General features: G+C 37.3%; 1 protein-coding gene across 1 annotated transcript in view; it reads right to left on the reverse strand.

Annotated features, from left to right (window-relative positions):
- Nucleotides 1-3,633: 3,633 nt before the first annotated feature.
- prdm16 (PR domain containing 16) overlaps nucleotides 3,634-18,656 on the reverse strand; it is a 251,254-nt gene continuing 236,231 nt past the window's right edge. Inside the window, exons 13-17 of the mRNA XM_073867477.1 lie at nucleotides 13,888-14,057; nucleotides 13,544-13,715; nucleotides 11,500-11,715; nucleotides 8,806-8,977; nucleotides 3,634-5,260 (exon numbers count right to left, since the gene is read on the reverse strand). Of these exons, the coding sequence (XP_073723578.1) occupies nucleotides 5,126-5,260; nucleotides 8,806-8,977; nucleotides 11,500-11,715; nucleotides 13,544-13,715; nucleotides 13,888-14,057 (865 nt within the window). The 3' untranslated portion in view covers nucleotides 3,634-5,125. The remainder of the gene's footprint in view (nucleotides 5,261-8,805; nucleotides 8,978-11,499; nucleotides 11,716-13,543; nucleotides 13,716-13,887; nucleotides 14,058-18,656) is intronic.

Raw genomic sequence — 18,656 nt, forward strand, 5'->3', positions numbered from 1 at the left:
GGACAGAGGACAGTTGGTCGGGCACCCTGCAGAGGAAGAGCAGAAGAGAAAGTTATCGACACGAAGTAGTCCTTACTTATACTCACCTAAATACACCACGGTCGCTCGCCGGAGCGGGACGTGGAATGGCTTGGAAGGCCGCGAAGCCGCCCAGCGGCAGAGCAGGTAGCTGTCTCGAAGCTGTACATCCACTAATTGTTATTTTTATTCTGCCTCCAGGAGAAGAGGAGGGCGCCAGGGGTTCAAGAGACAAAACAGAAGGAGCTCCGTCCCCCTGTCTCCCCCTTAGTCGTGCCCCTGCCTCTGGCACCTGGCCCTCTCCCCTTCTGCAAGATCCAGCTGAGAGGCAGAAGAAGGATTATTTTAGTTTCCCCTTCCCCACCCCTATCATAGTTTTAAATAATTTAAATAAAGTTTGTTTTAACCTTTACTTACCTGCTTTGTGTGTTTGGTCATTGGGATGTTTTGGGGACCTCCTCGAGGTGGAACTTACTGAGGGACATTAGTAGTCCGCTGGTAACAATAACGCAACGCCACTTTTGCGTTTTCTTTTCAGATCGTTTCCATGTGAACGTAGCCTAATATCATTCTGTTAATGTTGCGTATATTTCTAAGGTTGATTTATTTAATATACTGTTCATTAGTTTATTCTACGTGTCATATTTTCTAAAATAAAATTAATATTTTTCTGGTTCCATAGTTATTTTAATAAGTCAGAAATGCCTCTGCTATGTCCTGCTGACAGGCGCTGTTGACACGTGCAGCAGGTGAACCAAATTATGGTTTCTCCGAAGGTTAGACCGTTTCAGTTCTCGTTGCGGACTTTAGAGGCTGCCACCTTCAAAGACCGAGTGCTCGCCTTTTAAGGTCGCTTCCTTAGAAGGTTGCAGACTTTGAATAGACCCCTTCAAGGTTTGTAAACATTGAATGACTATCGGGTGCGCGTGCAGCATTGGGTCAAACTGTTCATACCATCCAGGCTTTATAACTTAATCAAACAGGGCTGAAAAATGATGACTTACCTGAAATGAAGTAAACACTACAAACACAAGCCTCTTTGATCTTTGCATTGTTCCAGTCTGCACGTTAATTGCTTGCAGCCGCAGATGTTGTATTTTTTGTTTTTGAGATTCTGCATGAATCGTGAAAACTTAACGGAAGACCTGGTGTGATTTTCACAGCCCACGACGTAAGTAGGCATTTTTGACGATACCGAATAATATGCAACTCAATCTGCTGTAATGGCTTTTCTGACCTAATTTCCTTAGGGGGGGATACTCTGTGTTTCAGGCTCATTCCCTGCTCAGATCCCTCTCCCCAGACAGCACGCCAAATACGTTTACAAATTTAATTCTTTTAACTTATTTGTAAGTGTGAACTTGTGAACTTTGCATTTAAAGAAACACAAGCAAAACATTGCGTTTTTCATTGCAGCCACAAATTGTCATGTTCAACAATGTATAATGAAATATCTGTGATATATTGTGAGCTGAAACTTTACAGACACATTCTGGGGATACCTAAGACTATTTTTATGTTGCTGAAAACACCTAGGTTAGCGGCCCTTTAAAGAATTTCAACACGTGCCGCATTTATGCAGTTTCCATTCTTCTCATATGTTTTATTTATTTTATTTTCAAAAAAGCATTTTTTTTTTGTTTAAAATTGTGTTTAAAATATGTAATCTGTTTATATGTATACTGTTGATTTTCACAGATGTTAATAATAAATGCCAAGTAATTTTATGATTTGCTTTTCTTCTCCCTTACTGTACGGAAATTAAACTAAACTGTGACTTAAAAACCGAGGTAGGCACTGAACCGTGAATTCTTTGTACCCCTACACCCCTATTATTTAATAATACAAATATTTTTGTAGTAAGGATTACAAGGTGTTAGGTCATCTGTGACGTGCACACACATATACACATACAGTCCATGAACGATGTGACGAGTGCAATAAAAGCAACAACGTATAAAAAGCACACAGGTTTTATTGCATATCAATTTCATGTATAAATTCTTCATAGCATTGCAAAGATTACATTTGGTATACATATCTATTCTATAGAATTAACATCAGAATCATGTCTTGTCCTTGAAATTGCTCTAAAGTACATCTTCAGTAATCACAAGCTTAAAAAAGAATTTTAGAATTTCAGTATTATTCTACAATCCTTAAATTTTGTCATTAATTCTCACCCACAAGCATATTGTTCAGTTCAATAAGCATCTGCCCCATAGTAAGGCAGTAAACAGAACATTTGAAACCTGCTAACCTAACCACATGAACAATAAGTGCAGCTACAAATTCATAATAGTTTTTTTGATTCATTTTGTTTTTAATTTAAGATACACATTTCACAAATGGACACCATTATGACCTCTATAAGACAAGTCATGCACAACATCTTTAAGAAACATAAGCAATAATAACTCAAATCCAAATTAAACAAGCACCATCTATTTGAAACCCATGTTTAAAATGAATTCTCTTTTTTTTGAAGAGCTATACACTTTGTAGAGAATCATTTTATCAGTTTTTTTAATACGATACACTTGTTTATAATGTAACAGTGGGCTAAGAATAACAACTGTAAGCTTATTTTTAACCATTTGTTCATGATGATTTTAACAATCAATGGATCAATTCATTATCATCAATCAGCTTTTGCTAAGTACAGTAGTAAGTGACATGACCTTCTCAGTACTTTTAATTTCATTACATGTCCAGCATTCTAATGCATCAAACAAGGCTTTGACCCAGGTCTGAAAAAATAACTGCAACGAGATACAGTTTTATACATTTTAAAACAATGCAGAGCACCACCTGGTGTTGCATTAAAATATCACAGTGCCCCAAGTTTGTCCACGGTGTGTTCAAGCCAATTCCATGTGTTTGGGCCTGTAAAAGTATTTTATGTGGCTTGTTTAGAGCCGACAATTCTAGTTGACAAAGCTCTTTTATACTTTAGTGTTAATAATATGCCTTTGTTGACCCATAAGCTAAAGTGCTTGTAACAACCAGCCTGTCCAAGAAATGCAGTTTTAAGAACTAGGCAAATATAAGTTTGTGTTAGGCAAACATGGGTGCACTTTAAGCTCCGCCTCCAAGAATGCACTCTCTGAGTGGTAGATAATCTGTGTTAGGATCAATATTAGCAATTTAAGCAATAACCCTAAATTAGAGAAGAAAGAAGTTTGTGATGTATAAAAAGTTTAAAAAAATCTTGACCCTAAAAGACATTCAAGAGAACGTTCCATTCTGAGGAAGTGATGATTACCCAAATATTTCATCTACTCTACACATTCATTTTATTTATCAGTTGTTTACGATTCATTTACTGGCTTCACAGTTCTGGTTTTGGTGAGTTTTCGCATGTGTGTTCATGAAACGGGACAACTGTGGAGTCGAGCTGCTCACCTGTCGCTTGTGGAGTTTTTTTCTGTGATGCATAAAACGTATTTAGTCGGTTCAAATGCTTACTGTTTATAATATTTACAATATTATGTGTACAGTACTGTATGGCTCTTCTTTTGAATCATGCAGAGATCCTTGTTAATTCATTTCATTTGCATTATTAAGATGTTACACCGTGTAATATTTTATAAACGACAGCCATTTTTATCACCCTACATTTCTAAATGCTTTAATAGACTGGCCTTAAGATTATGTGCTCATTAATGAAATGCATTGCTTTCTAAATCAGATTTTGGCAAAACCATTTTTTTCTATTCCCAAAGAACAACAACAAAAAAATCACAATCTTCAGTAATTTCATTCCTTTAAAACATTGGGTGAACCATTTTTCTTCATTTTTCATAAAAAATAAAAGAAAAATAAATAAAAGACACACACTCATCAAATGAAAGTAACAGAAGAATAACTACTGACAGTGAAGTGACAGGAAAAAAATGATTGTCAAAGAAAATGGAGTTATTTGGCACGCAAAACTCTGCTACAAAAATGTTAACTTATTTTTTACATCACACAACAATATTGTACAAATTTGGTCCTTCACGGGTGAATTATATTAACATTTAAGCACATATGCACTTGAAAAGAAACAATACTGTTTGTCAAGGAAAAACATACAAAAGAGATACTAAATTAAAGAAAGGGGAAGGTAAGATATCTAATTGCCATCACTTAAGAATAATTTAACCCTAAAACACCCTTCTGGACTTCTGTATACAGCTAAAATACTAACCATAACAATAATAATGCTATACACTCTAAACAAACATGCTGCTCTTATTTTACTGTTGAAGGGATGTGACAAAATTGTCTGAGTTAATAAAAACGGCAAAGATTTCCAGCATAAACATTAGAGTGGTTTTTACTGTAAAAAGCACTCGTTTTCTTGGGGAAGTTAACATTCTAGATGTTGGTTATGCTTAAGTGCTTAATATTAAACTTGAGAAGTTGATCAAACTTTCTGTTCGGAAACACCCATCCATTCTCGATTCTGCTTATTCCTGTTTGGGGTCACAGTGAGTCCTGTCTCCTATTGATCTTAGGCCAAGGCAATGGACAGGTGGACAGTCCATTACAGGACTAACAAGACATCCACACGCTAACCTACACCTATGGGCAATTTAGAAATCTTTAATTAAACTGAAGATCAGCATGTTTTAGAACTGTGCGACAAATAGGAGTACCTGAAGGACACCCATAGCAACACAGGGAGAACAGACAAACTCCACAAGTCCGGTTATCTCGGACTTGAACCAGGGTCTTCGGGAATATGTTAAATAAACTATACAGTCTGTGTTAAATGCATGATTAAAAATGAGGTGGAGAGGTGATTTTAGAGTCATTCAAATGCAGTGTCCCCTTTGAATTGAGCTCCTGAGGAGAGAACTATAGTGGTTAGTTGTAGACACTAAATATGCCGTATAGCAGGAATTCAGTGATGCCGTTCTTGTTTGCTGCCGTGAAAGAAGATCTCCCATCTATGACTGGTTCCTGTGTCTGTTTCACTCAACAATATAGTCTGCTACCTCTACAGCCCACTCCTCCTGACACGCATACTGGTGGTTCACAGGCCCGTTTTGAAGCTTCTTTGTGTCCGTGTCTTCCCCTTCTCTCTTTCTCCATCTAACTATTCGGATCTTTCTTTGTTTTAGATGTTGTTAAGGGGGTGAAAGGAGCTTGCTTCCGATGAGCCTCCTCCCATGTTGAGCCAGGCATCCAAAGAGTTCTGTGAGGATGCATGCAGGGTGTTGTTCTCAGACAGCGAGAGCATCATTGCATAAGCCTAGTTAAAGAGAAAGGAAGAAGGTTACATTTCAGAGCCAAAACAAGTTTCATCAATGTATTATTTTTGACTTTTTTACTCACTGTCACTTCATTCTGTTCTGTTTTTATACAACAACAAATTGTAGTGGCTAGATGCAAACCCAAATGACCAAAAATCACAATAAAAATTGTTGTCTAAAGCCATATGATAAGCTAGTGTGACAGTGAAGTCATTCCCTATCCATATTAACTTGACTGTATCCATGTCTAGATTAAAAAATGGTTGACTCTAACACAAAGGCTTCTAGCACCTAGTTTTAAGCTATTGTTAAAAAGGGTTAGAGATGCTTTGGGAACGCCTCTGCGTGATTGTGTCTGAAGCTCTATTGGTAAATCGGATGTAACTGGATAGAACGTAATAGACAGGATAACATAGGGACCAGGAAGCATAAAAGGGCACCTGAAATACGGCGTTAGCTTTGAAAGGCTGAAGCAAGTAGCTCGCAGGGAGTGTGCAAGGTAGACACTGCATCACTGCAGGTTACTGTTGTAGGAAGTCGAGCTATACCATAGAGATACTTTGGGAACAAAACACCAAAAATGCCAGACTTCCAATGGCAGGAGCACTAATTGAACAAATGTGAGGACCATCCTGAACAGAAGCCCCAGACCCTAAGGCCCTATCCCATTTCTCTGTCTTACCCCTTTCCCTTACCCCTACCCTTTAGTTTTGCCTGTTCACGTGAGAGTAAGGGCTATCACAGTTGGGCCTCACTCTAACGTTAATGTGCAAAACTAAGGGGCAGGGGTAAGACAAAGAAATGGTATTGGGCCTAAGGCCTTAGAGGCTTCCACACCTCTGATTGAATGCACCCTGACGGCTAGAGGAGAGGGCCATTCAGAGAACCAAGGTAAGCCAAAGAGATAGCCCTAACTATTCAATTGCAAAGCGTTTGCTTGGTTGCTGGACCACCCTTATCGGGTGAACCAAATAACACAACTGTTTGGATTTCCTTAAATGGGCAGTCCTATGACATAAGTGCCCAGTAGTCACACTAGACAAGCAAAGTTCTTCTTTGATCCTCTTTTTTAAACCGAGGAGGACAGAAGGCCTAAAGGATAATGGGCCGTGGGACATTAGCAGCTACCTTAGGAACATAACCTGGCCTAGGGTATAGAACAGCTTTAACCATTCCTGGTGCAAATTCAAGACACACCAAGGATACAGAAAGAGCTTAGAGATCTCCCACTTTCTTAAGAGATGTGATAGCTAGGAGTTTCTCTGAGACAGACGCAATTGGCTCAGAGGGTGCCATAGAAAGACCTTCTAATACAATGTCCAGGACACAAGCAGGGCTCTGAGTAACACAAAGAAAGCAAACTCTTATTTATGGCCTCTACCAACAGAACACTCACCTAAATGGGAGTGGTAGGCAGAAATAGCCACTACATAGACCTTGAGTGTGGAGGGAGCTAACCCTGCTGAAAAATGTTCCTGCAGAAACTCCAGTACAGTTAACTGGGTCAAGCCTACACTCTTCACAGACAAGATACAAAAAGGAGCTCCAGATTGTAGGATTGTCTCAAAAACCTCAGTTGAGAGACCTGAATCACTAGTGTTGCCCCCTCAAAAGCCACACCCAGAGAACCCTTGCCTCGATAAGGTGTCTGCTCGCAAATTCTGATGCCCTGGGATATACAATATCCCTGTTGAGAACAGTTTGTCCTGAGCCACCGGAGGACGCGATGCGCCAGTATGTGCAGTTGGCGTGATCGCAGCTCTCCCTGGTGATTTATGTAATGCCCCACTGACATTTTGTCCATGCGGACACGCAGATGATGATGCTTTATGTGTTAAAGGAATTGTATTAGGGCTAGGCCAACTGGCCTTTCATAATCGCTCACCAGCCCATGAGGGACATGAGAAACCCATTGTCTGCTGTTTTAATGTCTGAGAGGTTTAGCCACAGGTGACTTTCTGTGGCAACCAGAGCTGACAGACACAACATATGGCTCTAGCGATGGCTTGGTGGTGTTGTCAGCAGCACAAGTCAACTGCCCTAAATTGAGCTAAAAAGTTTTTTTTCCATTTTACTGAAAGGCACGTAGCCAGCCCCCTCTAGGGCTGACCGGGCATGCTCCTCTCCTAAACAGGCTACACAAAGTTTGTAAGTGTCCCCACCCGTAAACACCACATACAGACACACTGTGTTTTCTGGAAGCAATTTTATGCTTTCTGGTCCTAACGTCATCCCACATATGATGTTCCAACACACCATTGGCTGATTTGACACAAGTGCGCTTCAGACGCAATCCACGGAGAAGCATTTCCAAAGGCCTCCCTATGGGAATGTAGCGCTAGTATCCCCAAAGGGGATCTAATTTTTTATTAAGCATATAGTTTTTTACGAGTAAATAATGAAAGTTGAACTGTTGAATTGTTATATTAAATACTTTACTTATTATGTTAGCCAGAAACTGTTAACATTACTAAGTTTAACATGCAGACATTTTCCTGTCGATAAACAAAACTTTAAAGGAACTTTCTGTCATTATTTACTACTCCTAATGTTGCCCCAACACTGTATTTTTTTTCTTCTGTAAAACACCAAAATAGATGTTACAATAGGTTTAAGATTTTGTTTTTATACATTAGATGCAGATTTTGTCAACTACTCCTTTTAACATAAGACAACATAAAATGTTGAGACCACAGGACAATTTTATGTTGAATACACAGTATGAGGCAATAATACAGAACACTAGTATTGTTAGTCAATTATTTTAATTAGTAGATTTTTTGTTATATAATATAATTATATAAATTTGTGGTGGTTTCCCAGACAGAGATTAGCTTAAGCCAGGACTAGGCCTTAGTTAAATTAGGAAATATAACTAGTTTTAACAAACATGCCTTACTAAAAACATTACCTGTGTGCATTTTGTGGCAAAACAAAGTCAGTGCAAGTTGTTTTCAGTTTGGACAGCTCTTACATTTATTTTAGTTTAGGACTAGTCCAATCCCTGTCTGGGAAACCACTCCAAAGAGTTGTAAAAATAAAATGTAACAAAAAAATATGTGACAAAAAAAAAAAATGATAATGATTAGGTTACAGAAATGTTACATGTAGTTACATGTTGCTTGTTATTATTATAACTTTACTATTGCATGGGTTTCCAACCTGTACGGTTCCCTGACCTCAAATTATTTACTTATTAAAGTAAATACAAATGATTTATGATGTAATAATGTTAAAAGCATTAATTAAATATAATAAGGTTCTTTATTTAAAATATTTTTAGTCCAAAATATCATTATCAATATGTTTAAATGGTTTATTATCAATTTGACACAACCCAATCAATTTATTTGTTAATTAGGCATTGCGGTTTGTTTTGCAATCTTGCAGTTCGTGAATAGTCGGGAAAGCCTTGGCTATTGTACAAGCAAAACCAAGAAAAAAAATATTTTATATAAAAACATGCTCTTTGACATATGTCCTTTCAGGAATGACTTATTTCATGGTATAAGAGAAACTCTGTGGAGCAGGTACAGTCACATACCTGGGTTTTAGCCTGCCTGAATAGTGTTTCTTTCAATGTCTCCGACTGTACTGAGGTGTTAAAAATGTCTTTAATATTACACGGCTCCTCCCCGGTCTTATGGAATTCCAGGCCTTTGGGGATACCAGGCAGAGGTTCCAGATCTAACACACCTGCATTCTCCTCAATACACCTGTGCCGGGAAAGGGAGGGTTTGGGGCCAGGGGTTTGGACAGGGGAGGGGGACCCTCAGTTAGCCTAACGACAACTGGAATCTATGAAAGCATTTGAGGAGCATGCAGTGGATGAGATGGTAAGGGGTACCAGAGTAAAATATTGGCTTTACACGAATGTTAGCACAAAACACACGGGCAGAGCATGTGGTGACAAGAACTCTCATCGCTTTGACCATGCAATATAAAACAGGGTTCCTTTATGCCAGTAAAAATGCAAGAAGCATTTCTTTTCTTTAAATGAAAATATGCCACAAAATATCGATTATGTCACTATCTAGCTGCTTTTTTAGTGAAATTCCAAAAGCAATAATGTATAGGTTGAAGACAGAAAAAAAAGTGAATTTAAAAATGCAACACAATCAATTCCATAATCACATGGGTGCAAAATGACAGTATAGCAGTGTTAAACTGTCAATGTTTTTTTTCATTTAGGGTAATTTATGAACAATCCATGAAAGATGACTAGTTTCTGATTAGTTGTGTTATTGTTAGTGGAATGATGGAAAATGAGGCATCACAGAATTAAAAACATTTAGTTTTGTAAACAATAATATTAACCTTTATTACTGTACATAGAAGCTTTGTTCCAAAACCTGTTAAGCTCCCTTGGTGTCTGTCTCTAGGCAGATCCTAAAATGGACTCTCATAAGTGATTTTATTGTGCTTCACCCCAAAAATGCAACTTGTGATTTTAGCAGGTTACTAGCACTAAGATAACATTACATGTTGATTATTTTCTGGAACTATTTTGCATGTTGTCACAATGCATTATGGGATTGCCATAAGAGATATGTGCACTGCTGGCCAACAGAAGACATCTTTTAGGTCAGCATAAATATGCACTTTAGGTTTTAGAACAGGCTTTATATGAAGGGTGCTCATGCCTTAAAATGGTGTATAAGTGGGTAGCTCAATTGGTTTTGGAACAGAACTATGGCAGTGATATATTATATCCAGTATACACTATCGTTCTAAGGTTTAGGGTCACTTACTCATTCTTTATTAGTATTTTTTTTACAATCACAATTAACTCATCAAAACTATAGAATAAAAATAACTGTACTATTATATTTTTGTCTACAAAAAATAATTTTAGATTTTTTTATGTATGTATACTCCTTCAGATTAAAAAAGAATGAGAAACATTCCCTAAACTGAATGATAGGCTACTAGGGGTGTACTGGATTACGACCCACGGTTCAGCTCGCACGCGATTCACGGATTAATACGCAAACTTAAATAGGGAAAGTTAATCATTTGCACGTGTTTCAAAGGCTTGCAAAAGTTAACACGTAAGTGATTTTAAACAATTTAACCACAAAATGGTGCTAAAGTGAGCAGTTTTCTGTACAAACAGACGCACATGCAGTTAAATGTGACCGGTTCAACTCTAATCAGACGTGATCATCCCTATGCTCTTCAAAGATCAGAACTTTTGATATGTAAACTTTAGAGAGAGTTGCGCTACTGTGTCTCATACTGTAGTCCATTAAAATACATTTGGCGGATAGAGCAATGAAAAACAACGTGATTTTCACTTTGTGGAGCGACTGTTTATGCTGCATCTTCTTCCCAAAGCGCAGCTTGGAATTCGTGTGCGCGTTTAAGTGCACTCAATAGTGCACACACGGAGGGACGCGTTTCAAAAAACAAGCGAACATAGAATCTTTCTGTTCTTTACAGGATGCATACAAACAAAATGACCTCAAAATCCTTTTCCTAATAAAACATTTGTTTCTGTCTATGTGTATGCATAGATTAGAGTCAGAAACCAGTCTGTGTCATTAATGTTAATCAAACAACCAAAGACAAAGAGAAAATCACTTCTGTAGATCTAAAAAATAATAATTATATTTAATTTATACAATAAAAACCGTGTTATTATTCATTTGATTCGATTTCTGTACATAATGCCAATTTTAGACCTTACTTAATGTCTAACTTTGTTCTTTTTTTATAATTTTTTTATTTGTTCTTATTAGATTTCCCACCCATCTTTGCTGATCTAAAAATGATCTGATCCATGCCTCAAAAAACACAATGTGATCCGAAATGTAAGTTTTGTGATCCGGTTCACCCCTGAATGGTACTGTAAATCATGTGGCTATATAAAAAAAAAAAAAATATATATATATATATATATATATATATATATATATATATATATATATAAGGAATAATTGAAGACAGGTCACACCCAAGGTGGTAATCCGTTACACTGCGGGTGTGTATTATTTTTAAATAATTTAAAGGACCGGAGTCAATTATTCAGCTTATACCACGGTTACCACATTCCTCTGGTGGTTATTTTAAGACATTTGACAAGTTAGGTGTGCGTTTTACAAAAAAAAAATATTATTATTATTATTATTATTATTGTATTAATCTAGCTTTTTCTTAAATTGGTTGGAAGTTTTTTAGGTGAATGCCTTACAAAGGGTATTCAGTGGCTGTCAAATAAACAGATTTTTTTACTAACCTGCGCGTGTGTTCATAGGACATAGGGAGCGAACTTGGTTCCTCATCGTCTTCATAGGTGCCCTGCACCATAGTGGCGGGGGAAGCAATCTCATCCTGTGACTTTTCTGTCAATGAGTCTTCCTCATCTTCATCATCTCCCTCTATCTCTTCTTCCTCCAGTTTGGAGGCAGCATTAGTGTGAGTCTGAGGATGGTCCTCCTCATCCGGCTCTGTCCTGTAATGACATTAATATTCGATTTATCATTTGTGACAAATGCCTTATATTCTATGATACTTCCTTTGGATTATCAACATGCTATTTTTGGTTTATATTAATTAAAGGGATAGTTCACTTTAAAATGAAAATTCTGTCATCATTTTCTCATCCTCATGAATTTTTTTTCTCTGATGAACACAAAATAAGATATTTTGAGAAATGATGCTAAACACACAGCAGTAAGTGACCATTGACTTCCATAGTAGGAAAAAAAATATTTTGTAAGTATTGTGATAAATGACTAAGAAAATGTTTTGATAAATGATGGTAAGCACACAGGTGACGGTACCCATTAAATCCCATCATATTTTTTAATTCCTACTATGGAAGTCTATGGTCACTTACTGCTGTGTGTTTACCATCATTTCTGAAAATATCTCCTTTTGTGTTCATCAGAAAAAAGAAATTCATACAAATTTAGAACAACACGAAGACGAGTAAATGATGACAGAATTTCATTTTAAAGTGAAGTATCCCTTTAAGTGTTAGCCAACACTTAAAAATAGAGGAAACACTTTATAGAGGAAAGTTTTCTCATGTTGGTTCCACTTATATTCAGAATGCAAAGCAAAAAGCATACATTTCTTTGTTCTGATGAACACAAAGGAAGATATTTTGAGAAATGTTTGTAACAAAATCGTTCGTGGACCCCATTTACTTCCATAGTATTCCTTTTTCCTACTATGGAAGTATCAATAATAAAAGAGTAAACCTCCACAACAACTGTTTAAATCTTCAGTTCTTATTCTTTGATCAAACATTAATAATCCAAATAATAAGGTGCAAAGGATTATGGGTACTCCTCACAGAACTTTGCACTCATAATTTTAGATACACTTGTATTTTTAAGTTCATGGATTTTATAGGTCAAAAAGTTGAATGAACTAAGATTTATCAAGTGAACTGTCCAAAACACAAACTTTAAGTACTATTTACTTGGTTGTTAAAGTAAAGACAGCATTTGAGTTTACAGTGCAGGCATTTGATAAAACAAAACATGCCTGATCATCAAAGTATTCTTTCTAAATCAAGTGTAAATAAAGTGTTTACAAACGTATTTATTTAAAAAACATATGTGAGTGCAAATAAGAATGATGTGATACATCAACTTAATTTAATTTACTTAAATTAACTTATTTAAATAGCATCATATTCGTCAATTTATTTCTCATAATTAAAATAGTGCAAAATCGTGTCAAATAAATTCATGTACAGTCATTTGTAATTTATGTACACATAATGCAGTTTAAATATTAAAATAATTATAAAGTTCTAGGGAAATCATGAATAAAGTTAGGGGTTAGTGCAGACATTTTTGGTTAACATTACTGTAGTCTATAGCAGTCTATGCCACTTTTAGCCCTAAAAAAGCCAAATGAGATTTTACGGAAAGTTGCTTTTTGTTTCCCGATAAAGGTCTCTTACTTTTGCACAGAACTTACTGTTAACTATTTTTTTTACACTTAAGTCAACATTTATAACAATTCTTATGGGCATTTTTTATACATACGATCCAGCTTTCAAAACTGATCAGAATTAAAATAAATAAGCTATAATTTGACTTTGATTCAGACATTGCTAGACAGTGTCCTAGCAGTGCAAATGCTTAGGATGAACTTACAGCTGATCTGAGTAAAGCAGTACCACTGTTCTCCATTAGAAGGCTTAATTTAACTACAGAACAGATCTGTTTCTAGTTTGGTAACTAAAATACACATACATGCTCAGATATTTTATAAGCTAGGGCAACAACGCATGCATGTGTGCCCATGCTGAATACTCTTACCTTTTCTCTGAGGAGCTACACGCCTGGTTCAGCTCACTATTTGATATGAAGTTCCTAATTTCTGAGAAATATGAGTCCTCCTTCTCATCTAAAAGTGCATGATTGTCAGACTCAGAGTTTGGTGAAGAAATATTCGTTCCTAAATTTGAGAGAATCCCGGACTGCTGACTCACTACAATGATAAATGCATAAACATAATAATGAGTCAGTTTAATTGTGACAATCTTGAGTTTATACTGACACCTAGTGGTGTGAATGTAGTATCATGCAAAAGCAGGTTAAAGAAGCCATTGAAAACGTCAACCTAAACCACTATATGAAATAAGAATGGAGATACATTTTACCTGGAATATTTTCATGCTCGTGTTTCTTTAAGTGGCGGTCCAGATTAGTCTGTTGACCGAAGCAGCGATTGCAGAGGTGACACTTGAAAGGCTTTTCTTTGTTGTGGATGTTACGAACATGCCTCTGTAGGTTGGAGGAGATGCTGAATGAACGGTCACAATATTTACATCTGTGTGTGAAGAAGAGAATTAAACATTTCAAACATAGTTTCTGCTGGGTTACGACAACATTAATCTATAAGTAAAGGATATATTAGCAGATACAAGGTTTTGAAACCTTTCTTTTTCTATTATAATGTCACATATATTCCATTTGAGCCACAAAACTTAATAGGCCCTATTTTAACGATCTAAGTGCATGGCACAAGTGCACTAAGGCTCTTTTGCTAGTTTAACGATTAGAAAAATAGTTTGTGCGCCTGGTGCACAGTCTAAAAGGATAAGTAATTTACTGTACTGTACTTAAATGCACGTAAGTCACTTTCAATTGAAGTGTCTGCCAAATGCATAAATTGTCATTTAATTGCAGTATATAAGACCAAACTATTATAGTGCATTCCTGTTTACGTCATTAGCAGGTCAGTTTTATTAAGTGGGGTTTGATTATACTTGTGTATGAAGGATCTGAAATATTGTGTCCAGATGTTTTTCTGTCCAGACTGTTTAAATGACACTCTTAACCCTGGATAACCCTGGTTAGAGACGTAACCCAGACATTCCCTTTCAAGGGACCTCAACGCTTTGTCATGAATGACACTATGGGAAACGAAATGCAATAGCGAGACATAAGAACCTGAGATCCAGGTGAGGACGAGAGGTCCAAACTATAATATCTCATAACAAGGTAGACCACCCCACAGCACTACAAATATCCTGAATCGAGGCCCCAGCCAGCAGAGCCTGAGAGGAAGCCATATTTCTTGTGGAATGCACCCTAATTAGCAGAGGTGAAGTCATTCCGTGCACCTCGTAAGCTAATGAGATAACCTTTACATTAATTTACTGATGGTTTGTTTCCAGGCTGATTGACCCCTACTAGAGGATCCAAAACAGACCAGTAATTGAACAGATCACCGCGGCTACGTCTGTACCATGGCGTACAGATCGAGCAGGGATGTGTCAGAATAAACCATAGGGAACAATAGGTCGTTTTTCAAAACGCAAATAGGTCTAATTCCTGAGTCGACCTCCAGGCTCTACGAGGGGAGGGGGTTCGAGTGGCCATGCTGTATTTTTGTTGATGTCGTTAAGAGGAGCTGGTAGAGGGCTGGGGCTGCGTTTTTAGTGCACCTCCCCAAGGGGGCGAGAGCGCAGAGGAATACATTTCCTTAAGGCTGCTGCTTGTTTTGCAGCCTCCTGAAACCTATCCATGACAGGACTGACAGCGTTACCAAAAATGTCTACCTTCAGTAGAAATAGGGGCATTGAGCAGAACACTTTTATTTTATTCTTTAATCCCATATAAATTTAACCATAAATGCCTCTCCATGGCTACCATAGCTGCCATAGATCGACCAATAGCTTGGGGTGTCTCTTTAGTTGCCCTGAGAAATAAATCTGCTGCCTTTCTTTTTTTATCCACTAATTTAGGATTAATGGGTTCATTCTCTCTAATCTCCCCTAGCAGGTCAGCCTGGTATGCCTGAAGGATACCCATGGTATGCAGGTACGCACCAGCTTGACCTGCTGACATGTACACTTCACCCACTGAACTAGATGTAGTGCGACATGAATTAGAGGGTACACAGCAAAAAATTATTTTCAAGAAAAAAATTCTTAGTATATTAGTAGTCTTATTTTCAGTAAAAATATCTAAAAATTCTTAAATTAAGATGCTTTTTCTTGATGAGCAAAACGACCCAAGAAAATAAGTCTAGATTTTAGACCAAAAATATCAAATTTAAGTGATTTTGTGCATAAAACAAGGAAAAGATCTGCCAATGGGGTAAACAAATTTTTCTTGAATCTAGTCTTTAACAAAAATGTTCCAAGACTTTTTTAGCTTACCCCATTGGCAGATTTTTTGCTTGTTTTATGCACAAAATCACTTAAATGGGATATATTTGGTTTAAAAACTAGACTTATTTTCTTGGGTCGTTTTGCAAGAAAAAGCATCTTAATTTAAGAATTTTTAGATATTTTTACTGAAAACAAAACAGATTTTTCTTTAGACTCTCTGAAGTGGCTCTAGTCAGACTATGCTTCCTAAAATTCATGGTTGGCTTCAATCACTGGCTCTCTGTGGATCATTGGTTTGGAATGTCAGGTTAGAATATGCAGGCGAACATCAATTTAATGTGCTGATAAACAAACACTGCAGCAAGGCAATGTTGGGAGCTGGAGGACACTGCTCCTTTGTTAAGTGGTGACTATAAGTGACTTGTGTAGCTATCACAAAGTTAACTTTCAAGGCTTATTGCTTTAGGAAGATCAATCATCATCAAGTACTCATAATCAAGATCCAGGCTCCTTTTCAAGTCCTTGTTTTGTGTGCACATCTGTATAAACTGATTTTCCAGACTGTGTTCACAGAGAGCAGTAAAATGTCAAAACAAAGTAGTTTATCTCTAATTTGTTTTATTTTCATTCCTCAGTCCAAAGGGAATTTAAATTACTTCATCATCTATTTTTTTCCTGTTATAAAGACTGTACATGAAGCGCTACAATCAAATTGGGGGTTCTCAATTAGTTGGACATAATGGGCCAATTTCGAGTAGCTGATACTATCTACAACAGGCAAATGACCTACTACAATAAATCCTGAAGTCGAATAAGAACAGCTATGTGCTGACTCAGTCTATTTTGTTCTGAGAGTAAAGCTGCGATATCTGGTATTTGTTAGGGTAATTGTTTCTGAATTAGCTAATTAGGGGATTCTTGTGGAGTCAAGCATGCAGTGGTGTGTCCCGTGTTTAAAGAGCTCTATGGTAGATTTGTAAAACTCAAAGAGTGACTTGAACATTGTTTGAACATTTACCTCTACAGCATAATAGGCCAAACTCAGGTGAACTGATTCAAATATTATTTCCAAATAAACATGTTTTTCTAAAAATTAAACAAAAAGAAAGAAAACTTTTTAATTTTTTTTTTTTAATTTTACATTTTAACAAAATAGAGCTGTGTGCTCACGAAAATTCACCAAAGTAATGCTAGCCATGGCTGGTTCCCAGGGTGTTGTTATGTGCTTGCTAAGGTATTCTGGGTGTTTGTTAGGGCATTGCTAGTTGGTTGCCATTTCCTTAAATGTAAGTTAATACTTCTAAATGTCTAATTTAGATACATCTTTTACGTCTTGACCATGCCCTAAATCAAAATATCACTTGAAATATTCTAGTTCCAAACTGCCCTCATCACACTTGACTTTTGACAGCTGATTAAAAGCTAAATCAATGAAGGCTTGTTAAGTCATGACATAAGGAATACTGTTTCCGGGTCCAAGCCTTCACTTATTTCAATAGAGGATATTATTTAAACATTTGTGAGCACTATTTATTTATATTACAACTTTAAGTGAAAATTTCACAGTGTACACTGCAGTCTTAAGGCTCACCGAATCACTGACAGCAATATATTAATAATTTGTACAAAATCCATGTCCATGAGTCCATGTCTGGTCATCTCGGATTTTGTTATGGAGATAAAAACTAGAATTGGCCGTTTTTGGTAGTTTTGTATTATGATACAAGTGTATGTTAGCATGATTTTTTGTAATTTCCCTGTGGCATTTGAGATTGGTTGGACCAGGAAGTGGTGCATGATGTCCGACTTAAAGCGGAATTAAAACCTAGACATTTTAGCCTGTTATCACGGGTAATTTATTTCTATTTTGCATTTTACTTGAGCAAAAAAGAAATTTGCACGATTTCGATTTTTAGATTGATAGTGTATTGAAGCGGAATTTTCGTAACGGCCTTTGATGGACTCGATTAACCAGAATGCACTGCATGAAACTTAAGAGGGTCACACACAGGACGTGCAGCTCAGAGCCGCACCGTTCTAAAAAACTCTAACACATTGCTTTCTATGAGTATACGCACACCGGTCGCCGACAGGTGGCGCCTGTCTGTGCCGTCCAGCTACGACTTAGGAAGTTGCTCAAATCCCTGTCGTGCCACAGAGCGCCACTCACATAGTTTAACATTAAATAACATCATATTTGTCCCAAATCATTAACGATTAACATTGGCTGTAACGTATATTTTGCATTTTGAAGTAGACGCTATCTGACGAAGCTCACGCTATTTAGTGTGCACTTCCGGTTTACGATACCTCCGAGTTGTCCTAGACGCGACTGACGCGGCACGACGCTGAGCTGCGCGGCCGGTGTGCGACCCCCTTCAGTCATAACCACTGACCGATGCAGCCTTCAGGCTTGTTCGACTTCATGCGGCACCACAAGAACCGGCAGCCGGATGACGGCAAAGTTCCGCAAGAGCGATTTAAAAGCAAACTCCTCTGTATATTTTCGCGAATCGCTCTCGCGGTACTTTGACGTCATCCGACTGTCGATTCTTGCGGCTCCGCATGAAGTCGAACAAGTCTAATAGCTTCTTTTACCACTCAACCTGCCCTCAAATCAACTTGAAGTTAGCCAGCAGACGAACCCAACCAAAGAGGAACTCCGCTTTTACCGTCTCTGAAGGGGAAATCACCAAAACCCTCAATAAAAGATGACTACCTGTGCAGTATGTGGATGTAAGGACAACAAATTCAGGCCACCGGGAGTTTTTATTGTTTACCTCAACGCGACCCTCAGTTGACACACCACT

This window comes from Misgurnus anguillicaudatus, chromosome 5 (assembly GCF_027580225.2).
Source record: "Misgurnus anguillicaudatus chromosome 5, ASM2758022v2, whole genome shotgun sequence".
Taxonomy (NCBI): domain Eukaryota; kingdom Metazoa; phylum Chordata; class Actinopteri; order Cypriniformes; family Cobitidae; genus Misgurnus; species Misgurnus anguillicaudatus.